Here is an 18,942-nt window from a genome sequence, read left to right on the forward strand (position 1 = left end):
AAAACTAATTTATTTTACTCAGAAGTAAGCCCATTGTTCTCAGTAAGACTTGGGCTGCAGTCTTACCAGAAACTAACACCCATGACTGCTACACAAGAGCGTTCAGCATGTGACTTTGTCAAAACCTTTTTGAAAAGTCTACACATGGCTGTGTCCACCTGCCTGTGTCCATTCTCAGAGAACTCCAGCAGGTTTGTGAGACAGGACTGAGCTTGGCAGACACTATGCCACTTTCGCTTCAACGAGGCTCAAATAATCAAAACCCACTTGGAAGGCTGCTTTGAAGAGTGCAGGGAGACAACTATGAGAGACATAAACCAACACGAGCAGTCCACCATAAGATGTGTGATGTAATAATGACAGGAAGAGTGCTGTTGAGCATGTACAGAGTGCCTTTCCCTCACCATCACTGAGTAGCCAAGCCAGCTGCCCTGGTTCTCAGAACTTCCAGGCAAGCCGGCCTGAGCTGCCCAAGTTGCCTCCCATTTTCACAGCAAAGGCGACATCCACGCCTGGTGTGGAGGTGTCTACCTTACTCACTGAAACAGACAGTTGCAGAACAGGTGTGTGCGTCTTGGCCGTCATCAGAATGGTGCGCCAGAAATAAGGGTGAGGAGGTCACAGCTCTGAAGGCCAGCAGGAGTGCTTAGCAGGGGGGTCTATTCAGTCTCAATAGCCCAGCGAAGAAGTCAAGCCCCCTGGGGGGGGGACTTTTGGGAAGGAGGAGCAACAGAGTCCCAGATATGCCCCTGTGGAAAGGAAGGTGCCCATCCGTGCACAGCAAGAGTCCATCAGCTGGTGGGTGTCGTCCCCCCCCCCTCCAGATGAACACAGCCCGTCCAGGAGACCTCCCCAGGCCGGCTCCTGCAGGGAGGGGGGTCTTCTTCAGCCCTCCAAGCCCAGCATCTCACAGGGTCCCCGCCAGGGGTGGCAGCAGCTTGGGGGAGCGGCTCTTCCAGCCCCTGGCACCAGCTTAACTGCGACCTCCTCCTGGCCTCCGGGTGGAGCTCCGGGCCTCCCAAGGCTGCGGGGCTTGCAGCTGCCGAAAGAAACAACCTGCTGTGAGGGAGGGGGCGGGGGACGGATTAACAGTGGAAGAGCTCCTGGCTGCCCGCTTTAGATCACAGGCGCCTGGGGCAGGCAGCCGGAAGGCCTCGGGGCGCGTGGGGGGGGGGGCGCTGCTGGTGCTCAGATGCACGACGCGCCCCCCCCCACAACGCCACTTCCTGCCTTTCTGGGGGCACAGGCGGACCCGTCAGGGCTCCACGTGCTGCATCCTATGCCGAGAGGGTTAAAGCAAAAGCGCCACCTACTGGCCTCCGCGCTGCCCCTCGGCCGGGCTGGGGGCGCCTCCCTTCGCGGGAGGTGAAGGACCTCGCTCGCGGGCTCCGCTTTGACCGGGATGCCGTTTGCAAGCAGGGCAGAAGCTCGCGGGCAGCTTGGGAAGAGAGACGGCGGGGCCGGGCGCCTTCCCGGTCTTGCCCTCCTGGCACCACCTTTCCCACGGCGGCTGCTGCCCACGCAGAGGTGCCCGAGAGTCTGCAGGTACCTACGATGGAGTGGAAGGCGTCGGGCTCGGCTCCCGCGGCCTCCTCTTGGCCCCGATCCGGTGGTGGCTCCTGAGAGTGGAGAAGGGAGAGGGTAGCTTAGCGCTGGCAGCTCCAGTGGCGTAGCTAAAGGGGTGCGGCTCCGTTTTGCACCCCCGCCTGGAATGGCTCCCAGGGGGAGGAGCCGTTTGCAGGCCGCGGTGAGGGTCCCTGCAAAACCTAGTGCTTTGCACCCCCTCTAGCTACACCACTGGGCAGCTCACGCCCTTTCCCTGGCACAGTCGCCGGGAACTGAGCGCAGAGCGCCCCTGGGGCGAGCAGCTCTGGAGAGGCGAAGTCCACCCCTCCCCAAGCCGGCAGCCCCCCTCCCCACATACCTCTCGCTTTTCAACCGCTTTCGCCGAGGCCTAGAAACAGAAGAGGACACGCCTGACTCTCCGCGGAGCAAAGCGGGGGAGTCGGAGCTGTGCTGGGAGCGTTTCGGGAGGGGAGAGGAACAGGCGCCTGGGACCCCGACCAGCCCCTCCCACCTCGGGCTTAGTTTCTAGAGGGGGAGGCGTTAGTCATCCCTCTGGGAAGGGAAATGCACTCTGGCCATGCTCAGAAGCTCTTTGTGAACGTATCACATGCTATTGGACTCAGCTCGGAAGACGATCCGGGGCTAGACCGCGTGAGACACGGCTGGAAACGGAGCTCCTCGCCCCTTTCGCCTGCAGCCCCCTCCCCTGTGGCCTTTCCTACCCCCGCGGGCCGCCCGGCCTCCTCCTCATTCACCTGCAGGCGCAGCGCGTGTGCTCCGTGAACGTCAAGGCTTCCTGCCGAGTCGTGCCCAGGATGGGGCTCACCCGCACCACCTGCGGGGCAGACACACCACAGCCCTTCACCGGGCGGAGTAGCCATCCCGCTGGTCCCAGTTCCTCTCCCTGCAGACCCGCGGGGCGTCTGGGGAAGCCCCTCCCTGCCCCGCCCAGCGCCCACCGGCAGGAGCGCGGCGCTTCCCAAGTGCTGCAGAACACGCGTGGAAGCGTCGCAGGAGGCCCCCCCTGAGCACGGACTCGTGCAGGCTCCAGGGCGGCCCTCCTCGGCAGGTGTGCAGCGGCCTCTAGTTCCGCTTCAGCTGTCGGGACTCCGGGCACGTCCAACAAGCCTCGACGGCTCTTAGTCAGTGGCGCAACGAAAGAGGGGCAAAGCGCTCAGTTTTTCAGGGAGCCTCCCCGCAGCCTGCAAGCGGGCCCTGCCCTTCGAAGCCGTTCTGGGCGGTGGGCGCAACAGGGAGGCGTACAACCCAGAATGGCTCCGAAGGGGGGGGCCTCCCCAGCTACGCCACTGCTCTTAGTCAAGGGGCAGAGCGCCCTGGGGGGAGCGAGAGCGGCCCGACCCCCGGCCGTCCCCCTCGGGGGCCAGGTGGCGCCAGCTGCCTCTCTTGCTCCCCAAACAGACCTGCAGGTCGATGGGGCGCGTCTCCACGGCCACGCACTCCAGGCTCTCGTCCCCGCAGCAGCCCCCGCACCGCCACAGGGGCACGCAGGGCGGCTTGAAGATGTGCTCGGCCTCGTGGGGGAACTCGCTCAGCACGTCCACCAGCGTCTCCCGGGCCCGGCAATAGCTGCGGCTCCAGACTTCCTGGAAGGGTACCACTGGGGGGGGCAGAGAGGAGGGCTGTCAGGGGCGGAGGGAACCCCCTCCTGCCCACACTGCCGCCAGCCCCCCCGCACTGCTCTCCCGCCCGCCCTTCCCGTCCCCGTAGCCCGTAAATCAGGCACCCCCTGTTCTTTTCCTCTCCTCACAACCCATCCCCCATTCCGTGCAGCTTGCTTGGGGGTTGTATGTTTGCAGCGCGGGGCAGAGAAGTCGAGCCCCCAGCCGGAGAGAGGAACCGGGGCTCCCCAGAGAGCTCACCTCCCGCTGGCCGTTCAGAAGGCGCTGCCGGCTGAAAGAAAGAGAGGGGGGCAGTTAGAGGGGATTCTGGGGTGGCAACGGTTCACACAGAGCTACACCGTCAGCGTGTGACACGTGACAGAGCAGGACCCTTCATGTGCACGTGTGTACGCGTGAGAGACGAGACGCGGGTCAATCCATAAGAACATAACATAAGAACATAAGAACAGCCCCACTGGATCAGGCCATAGGCCCATCTAGTCCAGCTTCCTGTATCTCACAGCGGCCCACCAAATGCCCCAGGGAGCACACCAGATAACAAGAGACCTCATCCTGGTGCTCTCCCCTACATCTGGCATTCTGACTTAACCCATTCCTAAAATCAGGAGGTTGCGCATACACATCATGGCTTGTACCCCATAATGGATTTTTCCTCCAGAAACTCGTCCAATCCCCTTTTAAAGGCGTCTAGGCTAGACGCCAGCACCACATCCTGTGGCAAGGAGTTCCACAGACCGACCACGCGCTGAGTAAAGAAATATTTTCTTTTGTCTGTCCTAACCCGCCCAACACTCAATTTTAGTGGATGTCCCCTGGTTCTGGTATTATGTGAGAGTGTAAAGAGCATCTCCCTATCCACTCTGTCCATCCCCTGCATAATTTTGTATGTCTCAATCATGTCCCCCCTCAGGCGTCTCTTTTCTAGGCTGAAGAGGCCCAAACGCTGTAGCCTTTCCTCATAAGGAAGGTGCCCCAGCCCCGTAATCATCTTAGTCGCTCTCTTTTGCACCTTTTCCATTTCCACTATGTCTTTTTTGAGATGCGGCGACCAGAACTGGACACAATACTCCAGGTGTGGCCTTACCATCGATTTGTACAACGGCATTATAATACTAGCCGTTTTGTTCTCAATACCCTTCCTAATGATCCCAAGCATAGAATTGGCCTTCTTCACTGCCGCCGCACATTGGGTCGACACTTTCATCGACCTGTCCACCACCACCCCAAGATCTCTCTCCTGATCTGTCACAGGCAGCTCAGAACCCATCAGCCTATATCTAAAGTTTTGATTTTTTGCCCCAATGTGCATGACTTTACATTTACTGACATTGAAGCGCATCTGCCATTTTGCTGCCCATTCTGCCAGTCTGGAGAGATCTTTCTGGAGCTCCTCACAATCACTTCTGGTCTTTACCACTCGGAAAAGTTTGGTGTCGTCTGCAAACTTAGCCACTTCACTGCTCAACCCTGTCTCCAGGTCATTTATGAAGAGGTTGAAAAGCACCGGTCCCAGGACAGATCCTTGGGGCACACCGCTTTTCACCTCTCTCCATTGTGAAAATTGCCCATTGACACCCACTCTCTGCTTCCTGGCCTCCAACCAGTTCTCAATCCACGAGAGGACCTGTCCTCTAATTCCCTGACTGTGGAGTTTTTTCAGTAGCCTTTGGTGAGGGACCGTGTCAAACGCCTTCTGAAAGTCCAGATATACAATGTCCACTGGTTCTCCCGCATCCACATGCCTGTTGACCTTTTCAAAGAATTCTATAAGGTTGGTGAGGCAAGACTTACCCTTACAGAAGCCATGCTGACTCTCCCTCAGCAAGGCCTGTTCGTCTATGTGTTTTGAGATCCTATCTTTGATGAGGCATTCCACCATCTTACCCGGTATGGATGTTAGGCTGACCGGCCTATAGTTTCCCGGGTCCCCCCTCTTTCCCTTTTTAAAAATAGGCATGACATTTGCTATCCTCCAATCTTCTGGCACCGTGGCCGTTTTGAGGGACAAGTTGCATACCTTAGTCAAGAGATCTGCAACTTCATTCTTCAATTCCTTAATAACCCTTGGGTGTATGCCATCAGGGCCCGGTGACTTATTGATCTTTAATTTATCAATGAGGTCTGAAACATCTTCTCTTTTAACCTCTATCTGACTTAACTCCTCGGTTAGGAGGGGCCGTTCGGGCAGCGGTATCTGCCCGAGGTCTTCTGCCGTGAAGACAGATGCAAAGAACTCATTTAATTTCTCTGCCATCTCTAAGTCTCCTTTTATCTCCCCTTTCCCTCCCTCACCATCCAGAGGGCCAACCGCTTCTCTGGCGGGTTTCCTGCTTCTAACATATTTGAAGAAGCTTTTATTATTCCCCTTAATGTTGCTGGCCATGCGTTCCTCATAGTCTCGCTTGGCCTCCCCTATCACCTTCTTACATTTCTTTTGCCACAGTTTATGTTCCCTTTTATTCTCTTCATTAGGACAAGACTTCCATTTACGGAAGGAAGCTTCCTTCCAGCCGGAGAAGAGATTTCTGGAGGTGAGAGCTGAGAGAGAAACTGGGTTTACACGCCCATTGAACGAGCGATGACCACGCAGCGTCACGTCAGAAGACCTGCGAGTCGCTGCTGCTCCGGGGATAGCCACGAGGTGGCGAGCAAACGCTAAAGAGCTGAACATGCCTTCGTGCAGCGGCTCCCAGGACTGGGAAGACGAGGGGCTTCGGGGCAAAGGGTTATTTGCTTCTCTCCGGGGGTGGGGGGGGACGGGACTCAGCAGGCTCCTGACAGGCCCCCCCCCAGAGCGATCTGGACCCGCATCTGCCTTAATTCTGCCATTAATTGTTGATGTTGATAGTAACAGATTCCTATAATCTCACCCAGCAACACACATTGTGCTTTGCAGAGTCACAGAGACGTCCCTGGGGTGGGCGCCGCGCAGTGGCATAGCGAGAGGGGGTGCAAAGCACTAAGTTTTGCAGGGAGTGTCAGTTACTCCTGAGGGTGACACCCGGTGCAGTCCACACTCACAGAACCCCCGTGACACCACTGCAGTGGTGAAGAAGACAAGTCCCTGCCCCAGTGGGCCTGCAGTCTAAATACAGGATCACACTATAGATATGGAAAGCTAGTCTAGGTGTGCCAATTAACTTCATAGGGAGATAACAGATTTTGCAGGAACCTGCTGAGGAGTTGAGAGGGTCCTCCTTAAATCTGGGGCTCCTTTCTCAGGTCCCTGAATGGCTCTGCATTGGCTGCCTCATGGCATTGTGCATTCACTGGCTCCGACCCTCTGAATGGACAGGAGTCGACATAAGTCGCCTCTAGGGTGAATATTTAACATACGAGCATTATTTCCAGGGCTCAAGTGTCCGTTATAGAATGTTGATGGACAGTTCCGTCATCAAAGGGGTATGTGTGTATGTAACAAACACTTCTTTGGAAGGAGGAGACTGAAAGCAGTTGCACCCCTATTTGTAAAACGCTCCTATATATGCATTCTACAAGTATCACAATATAGGGAGTAAAATGGCAAGAGCCAGCTCCACATCTCTGTGCATTCCCAGGATCGCAAAGGGACCAGTCACTAAAGTCCTGCAGGGAGCTTTGGATCACTTCAGCAGGTCTTGCACAGGACCAGGTCTGGAGGGATTGTGGCCCGTTTTCATTCCTGCAGGAACATGAGTGGCGCTGGCCCTGCACTCTCAGCACCCTCTCAGATGACCTGAATTTTCTACAGTACACAAAATGCACTTTGGCCCCCAAACTTGTTTTCAATGCCAGGTTCAGACCTGGCAAACAGGCCCTTTGTAAAAACAGCAGAGTGGGGTTCTGAGCATGTGCAGAGTGGAGGGCTCTCCTTGAGCTCCTTGCAAAACTAAACCTGCCAAGGAGTGCAGGACACCCCCTCTCAGGAAGCAGCATATTCCTTTGTGCCAAGCAAACACACACAATGCTTAGTCTGAACCAGGCGCTCCACTCCACCCAGCCGGTTCTGTCTGGGACAGAAATAGTTTCTGTCTGCAGCCCAGCCACCACCTGCACTGGCTCTCTGCCGCTCTGCTCCCGAGACGAAAGCAACGCTCTCTGGCTCAGAGGTAATCTAACACCCAGCCACCGCTGGTTCGTTTGCACGCATGAGAGCAGTAGGTGCTCCCCTGCCCGGTCGGGCTGGCGTTCTGCCTCTCGGGGCACCTGGTCCCTGCTTGGAAGGCATCCTGCTGGTCTGTCATGTCCCCATGCAGGTGGGGGCTTGAAGAGGTCCCGGGTAACCTTCTCTTTGGGGCGCCTTGCCCAGCAATGCCCATCCCAGGCTCCTTACCTTGGTGCCAGACACACAGCAGAAGAGGGTGGCTGCCAGCAGACACCCAGTGCTGGGCATCCTCCCTGGACAGCAGTGGCTCCAGTGGGTGGTGGTCTGGGAGCTGGCCTGGCTGCAGATGAGCTAGGAGAGAAAAGAGTGAGGGGCAGAGCGCAGGGAAGGGGTACCCGCGCAGAGGTGGTGCCACAGGCGCCTGCAGGCACCAGCTGGGCATTCCGTGGATGGCTGGATGGAGGAGAGCAAGTCCCCTTCTGATCCACTTTCCCTGGAGGTTGAAAGCAAATAACTGGCTGAAAGGGAGCAGCAAGCAGAGGCTGGTCAAGGGAAAAAGGCGGGGGGGGGGAGGGAGGTGGGAAAGTTGCAGGGCCTCCCTGGAGGAGACTGCACGTGGCGGCATGGCTGCCTTCCCTGCCTCCCCCTCCCATTAAAAAAGGAAGGAGGGACTCTTGGCATGACGCTCCTCATCAAACTTCAGCTGAGCTGTAACTCGGGAGTTCCTTCCTGGCCTGATGCTCCAGGTGGACACAGAGCTGCCCATTGCGCCACGGCAGGGAGAGGGCAAGGAGCAGAGGCCAGTTCTAGCTCTATGATGCGTCCTGCCCGTGTGTTTGTCACACCCAGCATTTCTGCTTCGATGCCTGAATGTTGGGTGTTGGCTACGCACATGTGAAGAACTTAGTGTGTGCTGAAGAAGAGCTCTTGGCGTAGGCTCTGAGGCACTCTCTTCTCCTGCCTGGCAGAAGAAGAAGCAGCCCCAGAAAACAGGGCGTTATATGGAGGCACATTTTGGGTGTGGGGGTCCCGCTTTCTATTCTTTCAAAAGTCCTTCCTAAGAAGTTAACAGATAAAACAATCTGAAGGAAGCACCAACATCAGGACACAACCTTACAACGATTTGTAGCCTGAGAGGTGTCGAGGTCAGGCTTTTTCTACAAATCATGCCCTGGAGTTTGGAAGCCCTTCTCCTTAAATCATCAGAATTCAGCAGAAAGACACTACATATGCTTCATTTTCTAAGCAACACATTCCAGGACAGAGACGTTCCAGGCACGGAGGACAGACTCTGGAGCTCAATGCCTGTGCACAAACTGCTTCCAGGTGAGGCTGGAGCTGCCACACCCACCTTCTCAGACATTTACTGGTCTTTAGAGGTTCTCATCCCGTTTCCCTTGCTGTGTCATCATTTCCCAGTCTCGGAAACCTTGTCTGTACAGGATCCTGCTTTCCTCACTCCCTCCCCACCAGGTCTGAGCCATCAAAAACAAGCAGAAGGGGGTCAGGCGCCGACTGGGACTGCACAGGTGTTCCCCTGACCCCTGTGAATGGAGGGATTGCATCAGCCCAGGGGCAGGGCAGGCCTCAATTCCTGGATGCATCTGCCGGACACTTGAGCCAGTCTGGGGGCTCCAGCAGCTGGCCTGGTGCAGTCCATAGGTGCAAAGGGACACTCCTTTGGCAAGGAACTTCCCCAGCATTGCCAAAGTCAGCACTGGCCTTGCGCGAATCAGGTTGGGAAGTGTTCATCATCACAGCACTCCTGGAATGAAAGCTGGGCGGATGCGGGACTGGCCATAAATCTGCTGTGAATCCCCGATCTGCTGACAGCTTGGCTTTCTCTGCGTCTTTGATCCCGAGAGGGGAAAAGGGGTGCGTAGGGGAGCCACTGCAGGGTAAAGCAAAATAGCCTCTTGGGGGGAGGCTCTGAGGCCTTGCTTGTGGCCCTCTGGAGTCAGGGAGCAGTCTCCAAGCACACCAAATCTTCTCCAGCTTCCTCCCCCCTCAAGAAGAAAAGAACAGCCCTGCTGGATGAGACCAAAGTGAGCCACATGTGCCAACACCCCTCTTTCTGGCCAACCCGACAGATGCCAAGCCACAGGTAGGGTGAAGGCAACCACTCACCTCCGTTGTTTATTCCCCCCCAGCAACGTTTTCAGAGGTAGATTGGTCTTGCACATGGAGGTTCCACTGACCCATTACAGCTCATAGCCTGTGCTAGACCTCAAACCACTTTGTTTCCATTAACCATGAGAACATCACTTGACTTCCTCTGAGCCAGGAATGGCCAACTGGCAATCCTCTGATCTGGCCCCCAAAGCCATCTGAACTGGCCTCTGGCAGCCCTCCCAGATTTTAGCCAAGGTGTGACTAAAAGTTTTCCCACAGTTTCCTTCAAAGGGAAGAGAAAATGTTTTCAGGCTGTAAGAAGAGAGTTTACACATTCATGCTCCGGATCCTTTTTCTTTTTCTTTTTTCTTTTGGATATCAAATGGGTGTAATATGTAAATTACATCAGTGTCTCAGTGTACTCTACATGATGCCCTGCAAAGGGTCAATGACTGGGGAGCTCTCCCTGCCAGCTGCAGATACCTGTCTGTGGCAAATCAAACCTGCAACTAACCCCCACCCACCTGGGTAATAGAAACTGTGTTGGGGAGGCAGGTGCTAAGCTGATCCAGAACCTTGAAGCCACTTCTGATTTGAGGAAGGAGGCTCCCGGGGCATTGGCAGAATGCACGATGTTCTTTGAGGACTCTGGTGTGGACCCATCACCCCCATTCTGTTTCCCCTGACTGTGGGTAGGCCAGGCCTCAGGAGCCCCCCCCCCCCACTCATGAGTGGAAGCATGGCTGCCCAGCTCCTCTAAGACCACTCCTCTAAGTGGTGGTGGCCCCACATCCAAGGTTGGGAGGAGGCTCCTGCCCTGTGTCAGAGAGGCAATTCTAGTAATTCAGTGTCTCTGCATGAAGGGAGAGACAGAACCTGCCAGAATTCTCTCCACCATGCAGGTGTCACAGGGAGGGACCATCCTTTGCATCAGTCCTCCTGCAAAAGGTCGCTCTCGAGTCTGGGTCTACACCAGCAGGTTCCATTGTCCTCAGGCTGGTCTACCCACAAAGAAGATCCCAGGTTCCCTCAAGGTGGAGCCGTGCATAAACCTGAAACCACTTCCAATAGTGTGTGTGTAGACACACCCTTGAGGTGTTGGGTAGAGAGTACTGGGGGGGGGGAGGGCTTTCAAGGAAGAGTAAAGAGGGAGGCCACTTGCAGATTGGGGCCAGCTCAACTTTCCAGGAAGGGAAAATGGCAGAGGCTGCTCCATGGGTTTCTCTGGCAGACCCTTCCCTGTCCCGCGGCAAGGCAAGCTGGGAGCAGGAGCCAGTGTGGGAATGGCTGCCCAGCTCCCTAGGGAAGGCCACACAGCTCTGAGAAATGCTGCAGGCGATGGTTGATCTGACGTGAATGGGGTCAGGTCAGCTCTCCATCTAAACAAGGCCCTTCCTGGGTGTGCAAAGCAGTCCTCTGCCTGGGAGTCCAGCTGCTGGCTTGGGCTCAGCCTGCATTTCCCAAGGTCCTGACCTGGAATCCTCCTTGACCAGAGGCCAAGAGCATGGGCCACTCCCAGTCTTGGACCTGGGAATGCTGGAACCCTGCAGGCAGCTTGGTTTGCTCCCTCTCTGAAGGGGTCAGGGAGAGCTTGGCAAGGTACAGGAAAGGGTAGCCAGAATGACCCCTAGAGCACCTTCCCCAAAATGAAAGCCCCAGCCTAGGCAGTTGGGGCTGCCTAGGCAAGTGAAAGCAGGCACTGTGTGGAAAGGGGGCTTTTTCCCCTTCTTAATTCCAGAATTTGGGGTTATCCAATCCAATGAAACAGACCCACAAGTCCAGCGACTCTGGCGACCCCCAGCTCCCTCTCCCCAGCTGGAGTGTCACATTCTCAAGGCAGGGCCCTGAAAGAGCCTCCAGGTGTCAAGGCACGCTGAAGATACGGAGCTGCCTTGCGTCTGCCCTGCTCTTTGTGTGGGGGGGAGGCCTTTCCCAGCTTGTGGGCTGCAGGGCCATGAAACCCCAGCAGGGCCTTTCTGATGCCGTTTAGCAGGACTGCTCACCCTGGACATGCCAGTCCCAGTATTTAGGAGATGCTCAGCTTAGCAAGGAAGGTCACCTGCACTCCAGCCAATGTATGGGTGTCAAGCAACCCTTGAAGGGCCCCCCTCACCAGGGTATCTCTCAGTGCCAAGCATCTGGGGTCAGCCCGGCCTCTGGAGCCTGAGCCAAGATGTTTCCAAGGGAAATGCATCTCCTCCTCAGAGATGGGAGCCCAGAGGAGCTCCCACACAGGAGCAGGGAGAGAAATGTGTGTGTGTGTGTGTGTGTGTGTGTGTGGTGGGGGGTCATTTGCAGGGCAACATGCCATGGGATCCAGTTGACCAATGAAGGGAGGGCCGCTGGGAGACAGTCAAAGAAAGAAGGAGGGGTGGAAAAATGCATCCTGTAGCAAGAGAGCACCACAGAGGAAATAGCTGATATAGAAGAAAGGACAGAGATAGCTGACCAGGGAGTGAATTAGGCAAAGGCTGAACCGGCTTTTGCTTCCCCCCCCCCTCAAAGCTGCCAGAGAACAACAGCCCTGCGCATCACCTTCTTTAATGAGAGCCACTCCACCTGCAGTGCTGCAGCCTCTGTCTCTGCTCCTGCAACACATGGGGCTTGAACCTGCAGAGAGTTCCAGGGCAGCAAGTCCCTCCCATTTGTGGCTCTCTCTCCCCACCCTGAGGCAGAGCCAGGCTCTCCCAACAGTCCTTGCTTGGTGTGTGTCAAGGTGTCTCCTTCTGAATGGATTTCTTTGCACATTGTTGTTTCGCAGGTAGAAACTGGAGGCCCACCAGGTCAGACTTGCAGCCCCTGAACACCCACTGCCAGCATCTTCAGGAGCAGCCCCTTCCCCACTCCAGAACCTGGTGCCAGCACTGCCTCTCGCCACCCAGGAGGAGGCCTGGCCACGGAAAGAGAGAAGCCAGGCCTGAGCTGTTCTCTCTCGGGTCAGCTAAACTCGGGCGGGGGTGGGTCCATTTTTCAGAAGGGAAACTACATGTGGGAATGAGCTCATCATGGGTTCTCTCCTGTGCATTGGGGTTGTGAGATTCATCATTCTCTCTCTCCCCCCCCCCAGAGGCGAAGGGGTTAAATGCACATGGCTCAGAAGTCAAACAACACTGAATGCCTGCAAGAGCCCTTTTATACCTCTCTGCAAACATGCTGGCCCCAAAACTCCGCTGATTTCCGGATTCCAGCATCTTTCCCTGAGCAGCACAGGCAGAAACACGGGGCAGGCCCTGTTTTGCTAACGCTGGCTGCGCCATCCAGTGGCCAGAGACCCCTCCCAGGCCCTCAATACTTGAGGCAAAAGGTGACCGCAATTTATTTATTTGTTTATGTATTTCGTACAGTATTTATATACTGCCAGGGGGAGGGGGGGGCTGTACATTGGCTGGCTGACCATAAACCCATTTTTAAAATGGGGTTTTCACCAGTATTGTGGAGCCTTGGTGTCCAAAGCCTTGGCACCTGCGCATCCCAACCTCTGTGGATGCCTCCAGTGCCTCAGAACAGAACACCTCCCCGGCACAACTGGAAGTTGCGCACGTGACCTTCCAGTTACATCCTGGAGCCTTCTGAGGGGAGGCCCGTGGAGTGGGCCATGGGCCCACTGCAACCTCTGGAGGATCCAGCGCAGCCCCCAGGCGAGTCATTGATTGCAGCATTGGATACTGGACTTCAGCATCCACAAACTTTCATCCACTGGGCTTTCTGGAACAAAACCCACACGGATAATGAGGGCCCACTGAATTATTCTGTCAGAGAACTCCTAGAACCCTCCATCTCCACAGGCATTTCATGAATTCCATTCATAGAATTTCATAAGAATATTCTTGCCAAATCTGACCAAAGGGCCACCTAGTGTGACAACCGGCTTCTGGCAGAACCAGAGTTTGCCACAGGGTACTGCGGTTTGTTTCGGGAGTGCTTGGCGTCCAGGGATCCATAAGAGAGCTTCATGGAGGTTCTTGGCAAATAACCCCAGACAAGGCTAACCAGCCCGTCTCCCCCCACAGCCAGGCACAGCATCTGGGATGCCACAAAGCTTTTTCTCTACCTAAACTGCATGTGTACCCTGAGGAGGGTGGGTTGAAAATGGCGCTATGGGTTTTTTTGGTTTTGCTTTGGTTTTTTAAAAAAATGATTTTACTTATTGTTTTTTTACACTGCATTTTATCGCAGAACTTTGCAGGCCTCTTTGGGCATTTGCTTCAGCACGGGAAAGGCTGGACATACATTTTTCAAACCAATAAAAATAAATTTCCTTCTAGGAAGCAAAGCAACACACAAAACCCTCAGCCATGGGAAGAACAGGGACTGGAAGCAGGTGGGCAGGAGACACGGGGCTGTGGCACTAGTCTTTGGTGCCCAGGCTCTTTCCAGCTGGACTTTCTCCTTTGCCCAGAGTGGCTGACTGCAAGCAAGCGCCGCCTGGTGAGGAGGCCCTGGCTGCTTCCAGGATGGATGGGAAGGGCAGGCTCTGTGGTCTCTTTGACCCAAGGAACTGCCACTGTCTATGGAGGCTCCACTGGCATCACCATGCTTTATACTCACTGGCAACCCCATGAGACTGGCTGAGGCAGTCACCTGAAGCGGCGGGTGACTGGGGGTGCCCGCCACCCCTCCTGCCCACTCACCCCCACTGCTCCACTAGGAAGGGAAGTGCGGAGAAGGTTGGTCTTTCTATTATCCCGCCCCCCTCCTCCCCACGTACTCTTCTCCAACCCAGGGAGCAGAGGTAGGTCCATGACCAAGCAAGGGGGGGGGGTGGAGCTCGAGGCATGCCGGGCGGGCAACAGGAGACCCCGACCAGCATTTCCGGGCCTGCATCTCTCCCCAGAAGCAGCTCAGCCAGCAGCCCTGCGAATGACCCCCGCGCTCGGCTGGATCGGGCCCAGCAGCGCCTTCGTCTCTTACGGCAGCCGCCGAGCAAGGCCAGATGTGTCATCACGGCCCCCCCAGGTAGACTTCCGCGGACCATGGGGCTCCCCCAGCTGACTCATCGCCCCCCCGCGCCCGTTCGCCCTCCAGCCGCAGCCCCGCGAGATGCGGCTCACCGGAGCCCGGCTGTGCAGCTGCCTCACCGGTGACTCAGCGCTGACTCGCCGGCGGCGTGTTCTTCTTGCCCGCGTCACTTGTGAAGGGCGCGCGCGTCCGCCGACACGCAGGCAGGCCCCCTCCCTTCGGGGGCGGGCTCGGCCGGGGCTGCCAGAGGGGAGGAGGCGCGCAGGCTGGGCGGGGGGCCCGGGGGAGGCTTCTGCCCGGAGGGGCTCTCGCGCGCTCGGCGCCGCCCTGGTGTCCGCCCGCCCGCCCGCCGGAGGCTGCAGCGGCCGGGCCGTCCCGGGGCGCGCGCGCGCGCAGCGGCTATGAATAGCGCGGCTGACGCGCGGCGCGCAAGGGGGAGCCGCGCAGCATCGGCGGCGCGCGCTATTCTTAGCGCTGCCTGGGCTAAAAATAGCGGCCGGAGCCCGAGCCCGGCCGGGGATGACGCGCGCGGGCCGCGGGGCTGAATCAGCGGCCGGGGGGCGAGGGCGGAGCGGGGCGGGCCCTTCGGGCCGCGGCCGCGGCGCCCAGTGGTTGCAGCCCGACGAAGGAGGGGGCCCGCACGCCTGGGTCCTCCTGGCGAGGGGGCGGGGGCGCGAAGTCGTGCGCAGCCCCCAACCAGAGCCCAGAGGCAGCGCCTGCCTTCCCGAAAGGTGCATCGCAGGGTAACCCTGTGGGCGTCTACTCTGAAGTAAGTGCCGCTCAGTTCAAGGGGACTTTGAGCCCTATCCTATGCATGTGTACTCAGAAGTAAGTCACATTACAATCAATGGGACTTACTCCTAGGAAAGCATGGATAGAATGTAGCCTTACTCCCAGCCAGGGACGTGTGGTGGGTGGGGAGGCAGGTGAGGCAGAGCCTCCCCATTGTAGTCCTTCGGAAAGCACCACCACTGGACTCCCAACCCATGCGCGCAGCACACCTCACATGGCAGCAGTGGCACTTTTCAAAGGGGAGGCTCACCTCGCATGGGGGTGGTGCTTGGTGAAGGACTAGGTGGAGAGGCTCAGCTTCACCTGACTAACCACCCACCGAAAGTCCCTGCTCCTAGCAGGGGAAGCGAGTGCAGGATCACTGCCTTGCTGATGTTGGAGTTTGGTGCAACTCCGTCTGCTGTCCAGGGGTGGCAGGATACTATCCTGAAAGGGTTAAGCCATGGCCCAGTGACCCTACACTTTACCTGTCCCCCTGGGATGACCTATGTGGGGGTGTGGCCCAGACACTATAACCTTCCCTTCTGCTCCGTGCACGCCCTCTTCTTCCTCTCTGAACACTGACCTGACAAGATGGGTCACAGCAGGGCTCTGCTGGCAACGCCATCTTGACCACATGGCACACGCAGGATGAGACAGCTCCAGGGCCTTGTTATCTCAAGTTTAATGTAACCTCTGATCATAATCAGATGCTGTAACATATGCTTCTATGGAACCGTGAGTAAATGACTCTCTTTTGCAACTTCAACCAGCCATTGTCGTTTGTCTTTCTTGATTAGCAGTCAGCCGGGTGTGGGAGCTTCCCTGGGGTTGATTCCCAGCAAGAGGGGGGGTCTGCTTCTGAAGCTACTCTGCTTCCACCCTAAAGAGGAAACCAATTTTTAAGATTCCTCCAACAGCTGACGCTGCCAGCCAGGTAGGAGCAACCTACCTGGCTGGCATTTTGGTACGAGCAACTTTGTATCCTGGTTTGCTGGCCAGTGTTGGGATAAGAGACAAATTTTATGTGCCCAGTGGCGCAGCTAGATCATTTGACACCCGGGGCCCATAAATGTTTGACACACCCCATATGACAAAATTGTTCTTTCATTTGTTGCACATTTTCTTACCACCCTTCCTCCAAGGAGTTCAGGGTGGTGTGCTGGTTCCTCCCCATCTTTTGCCATCTCAACAACCCTGTGAGGTAGGTAAGGCTGAGAGGTTGCAATAGTCATGACATGCAATGAATAATAATAACAGCCAGAAAATAAGTGCAGTGAATATTTCCCCACAAGCAGTGGATGAACGTCAGTGCTCTCCCCCACTATTGCTCCCCTGCACATAGCAGTCAGTGACAATGTCCCTGAATATGGAGGTTCAATGTAGCCATCTTGGTTAATAACCACTGATAGACCACTGTGAATGTTTAGAATCCGCTTTTAGTCAGTGAAGCCATTAACCAACAACACCCAAACTTCCCACTAGTGGCATCACTCAGGTTGGTGTCATCCAGTGAGGTAACATTTGGGGTCACCCACATTAACTTAATTTATTTTACTTTAGAACAGTGCAGGTCACCCAATCAGTAACCAACCCCCCAAAATGGCCAACGATGACAGTCACACAACTGAACAGGAGTTCAAGTATTAGCTCTGAAACATGGAAAAGGGAGCTGACTTATGATACTATTGGTTCCATGCTGGCTGGTTAGCAATTTTGGTCACTAGTCCCACCTCCTCCCAGGGTCACTTTGGTCCCACCTTCTCCCAAGGTGTCACCTTACTAGAACATAAGAACATGTTGGCAGTTGTTGGCATCCTTCAGTCTCGGAAGACTGTGGTATCGCCTGAATGGTGGTTCTGGAACAGAGTGTCCTCTCCAGTGCACAAAGCCTGGGTAAAGTAGATATGGAGGATAGACTGTTACCCATGCAGCAAATCCCTGCTCTCCACATTGCTGAAATGGTCCAGTGGAAAGGCAGAAGCCAATACAGTTGGTTCCAGAGTCGCAGGAGTTGCCAGAACATGACTGTGTTCAGCCATGAACTGCCTCAGTGACTCCGGCTCCAGATTCTGCCTCGAGGTTGACTCCTGAAGCCTTTTCCATAACTGGATGTAGCCACAAGGCAGTGGAGGTTTGGGATCAGAGTTTTCCTTCTCTTAGATGAACTGCCTTCTCAGGCTAACGAGTCCCATCTACCTGGTGGCTGTTTAGTTGCCTCTTACGACAAGTACAGAAAAAACTGAGGGCCTACTCTTATCCCCCAGCCCCCATAAGAACATAAGAAGAGCCATGCTGGATCAGGCCAAAGGCCCATCTAGTCCAGCTTCCTGTATCTCACAGTGGCCAACCAAATGCCCCAGGGAGCACACAAGACAACAAACACAATCTGCGTCCCAGTGCCCTCCCCTACATCTGGCAATCAGAGGCAACCTGCCTCTAAAACCAAGAGCTTGCACATACCTACTATGACTTGTAACCCATAATGAACTTTTCCTCCCAGAAATTTGTCCAATCCCCTCTTAAAGGCATCCAGGCAAGATGCCATCACTACTTTCTGTGGCTATGAGTTCCACAAACTAATTACATGCTGGGTAAATAAATATTTTCTTCTGTCTATCCTAACTCTCCCAACACTCAACTTTCATGGATATCCCCTGGTTCTGGTGTTATGTGAGAGGGAAAAGAGCATCTCTCTATCTACTCTGTCCATCCCCTGCATGATTTTGTTTGTCTCAATCATGCCCCCCCTCAGGCACCTCTTTTCTAAAGAGGCCCAAACGCTGTAGCCTTTCCTCATAGGGAAGGTGCCCCAGCCCAGTAATCATTTTGGTTGCTCTCTTTTGCATCTCCACTATATCCTTTTTGAGATGTGGCGACCAGAACTGGGCGCAATACTCCAGGTGTGGCCTTACCATCAATTTGTACAACAGCATTACAATATTAGCTGTCTTATTCTCAATGCCTTTCCTAATGATCCCAAGCAGGGAATTAGCCCTCTTCACTGCCGCTGCACATTGGGGCAGCACTTTCATGGAGCTGTCCACCAGCACCCCAAGATCTCTCTCCTGATCTGTCTCAGACAGCTCAGAACTCAGTAGCCTAGTTTTGATTCTTTGCCCCAGTGTGCAGGACTTTACACTTACTTACTCTGAAACACATCTAACACCTTATTGGTTCCATGCGGTGTCATAATAACATCTTATTGGTTTGAATAATCAGTCTCATTGGTCTGTTCTGAGTTAAGAAAATCTACTTTTTGTTACAGAAGACAGTTGTGTTTTCATTTTATGGTTTTTGGTCATAACATTTGATAGGAAGCATATATTACACTCCAGTTTGTTTCATTATATTCTGCATGAAATTACACATGAAATGGTATATAGTTTCATCACTGTTTAGCCAAACTGGTCACCAAGGCCAACTTTAAGCCAACTGAAACAACTGCTCCCAATTGAGGCCTGTGTCTATGAGGGGGCCTGCGCAGTGGCGTAGCTAGAGGGGGTGCAAAGCACTAAGTTTTTCAGGGAGTTTCACGACAGTGTGCAACCCTTCCCTTTGGAGTCATTCCAAGTGGTGGGGGCACAACAGAGGCATACACCTGGCTCTGAAGGGGCAGGGAGGGGCCGCGTGCATATCCGTGCAAAACTGAGTGCTTTGCGCCCCTTCTAGCTGTGCCACTGGGCCTGTGTTAGGATAGTCTGCTCTCCTCATGTGTGCATTTTCACATTCAAATTCGTGCAGATCAATTGGATCCATTAATGCTGCAATCCTATTCACACCTACCTGGGAGTATGCCCCTGACTTCTG

General features: G+C 55.3%; 1 protein-coding gene across 1 annotated transcript; it reads right to left on the reverse strand.

Annotated features, from left to right (window-relative positions):
* Positions 1-796: 796 nt before the first annotated feature.
* LOC136661127 (vascular endothelial growth factor A, long form-like) lies at positions 797-15,098 on the reverse strand. Its single transcript, XM_066638146.1, has 8 exons — positions 14,454-15,098; positions 7,519-7,641; positions 3,447-3,477; positions 2,988-3,184; positions 2,322-2,401; positions 1,925-1,954; positions 1,554-1,619; positions 797-1,039 (listed from the first exon to the last, which is right to left on the reverse strand). The coding sequence occupies exons 1-8, from the start codon at positions 15,096-15,098 to the stop codon at positions 886-888; spliced, it is 1,326 nt and encodes a 441-aa protein (XP_066494243.1). The 3' UTR covers positions 797-885.
* Between the last annotated feature and the right edge of the window lie 3,844 nt (positions 15,099-18,942).

This window comes from Tiliqua scincoides, chromosome 10, assembly GCF_035046505.1.
Source record: "Tiliqua scincoides isolate rTilSci1 chromosome 10, rTilSci1.hap2, whole genome shotgun sequence".
NCBI lineage: Eukaryota > Metazoa > Chordata > Lepidosauria > Squamata > Scincidae > Tiliqua > Tiliqua scincoides.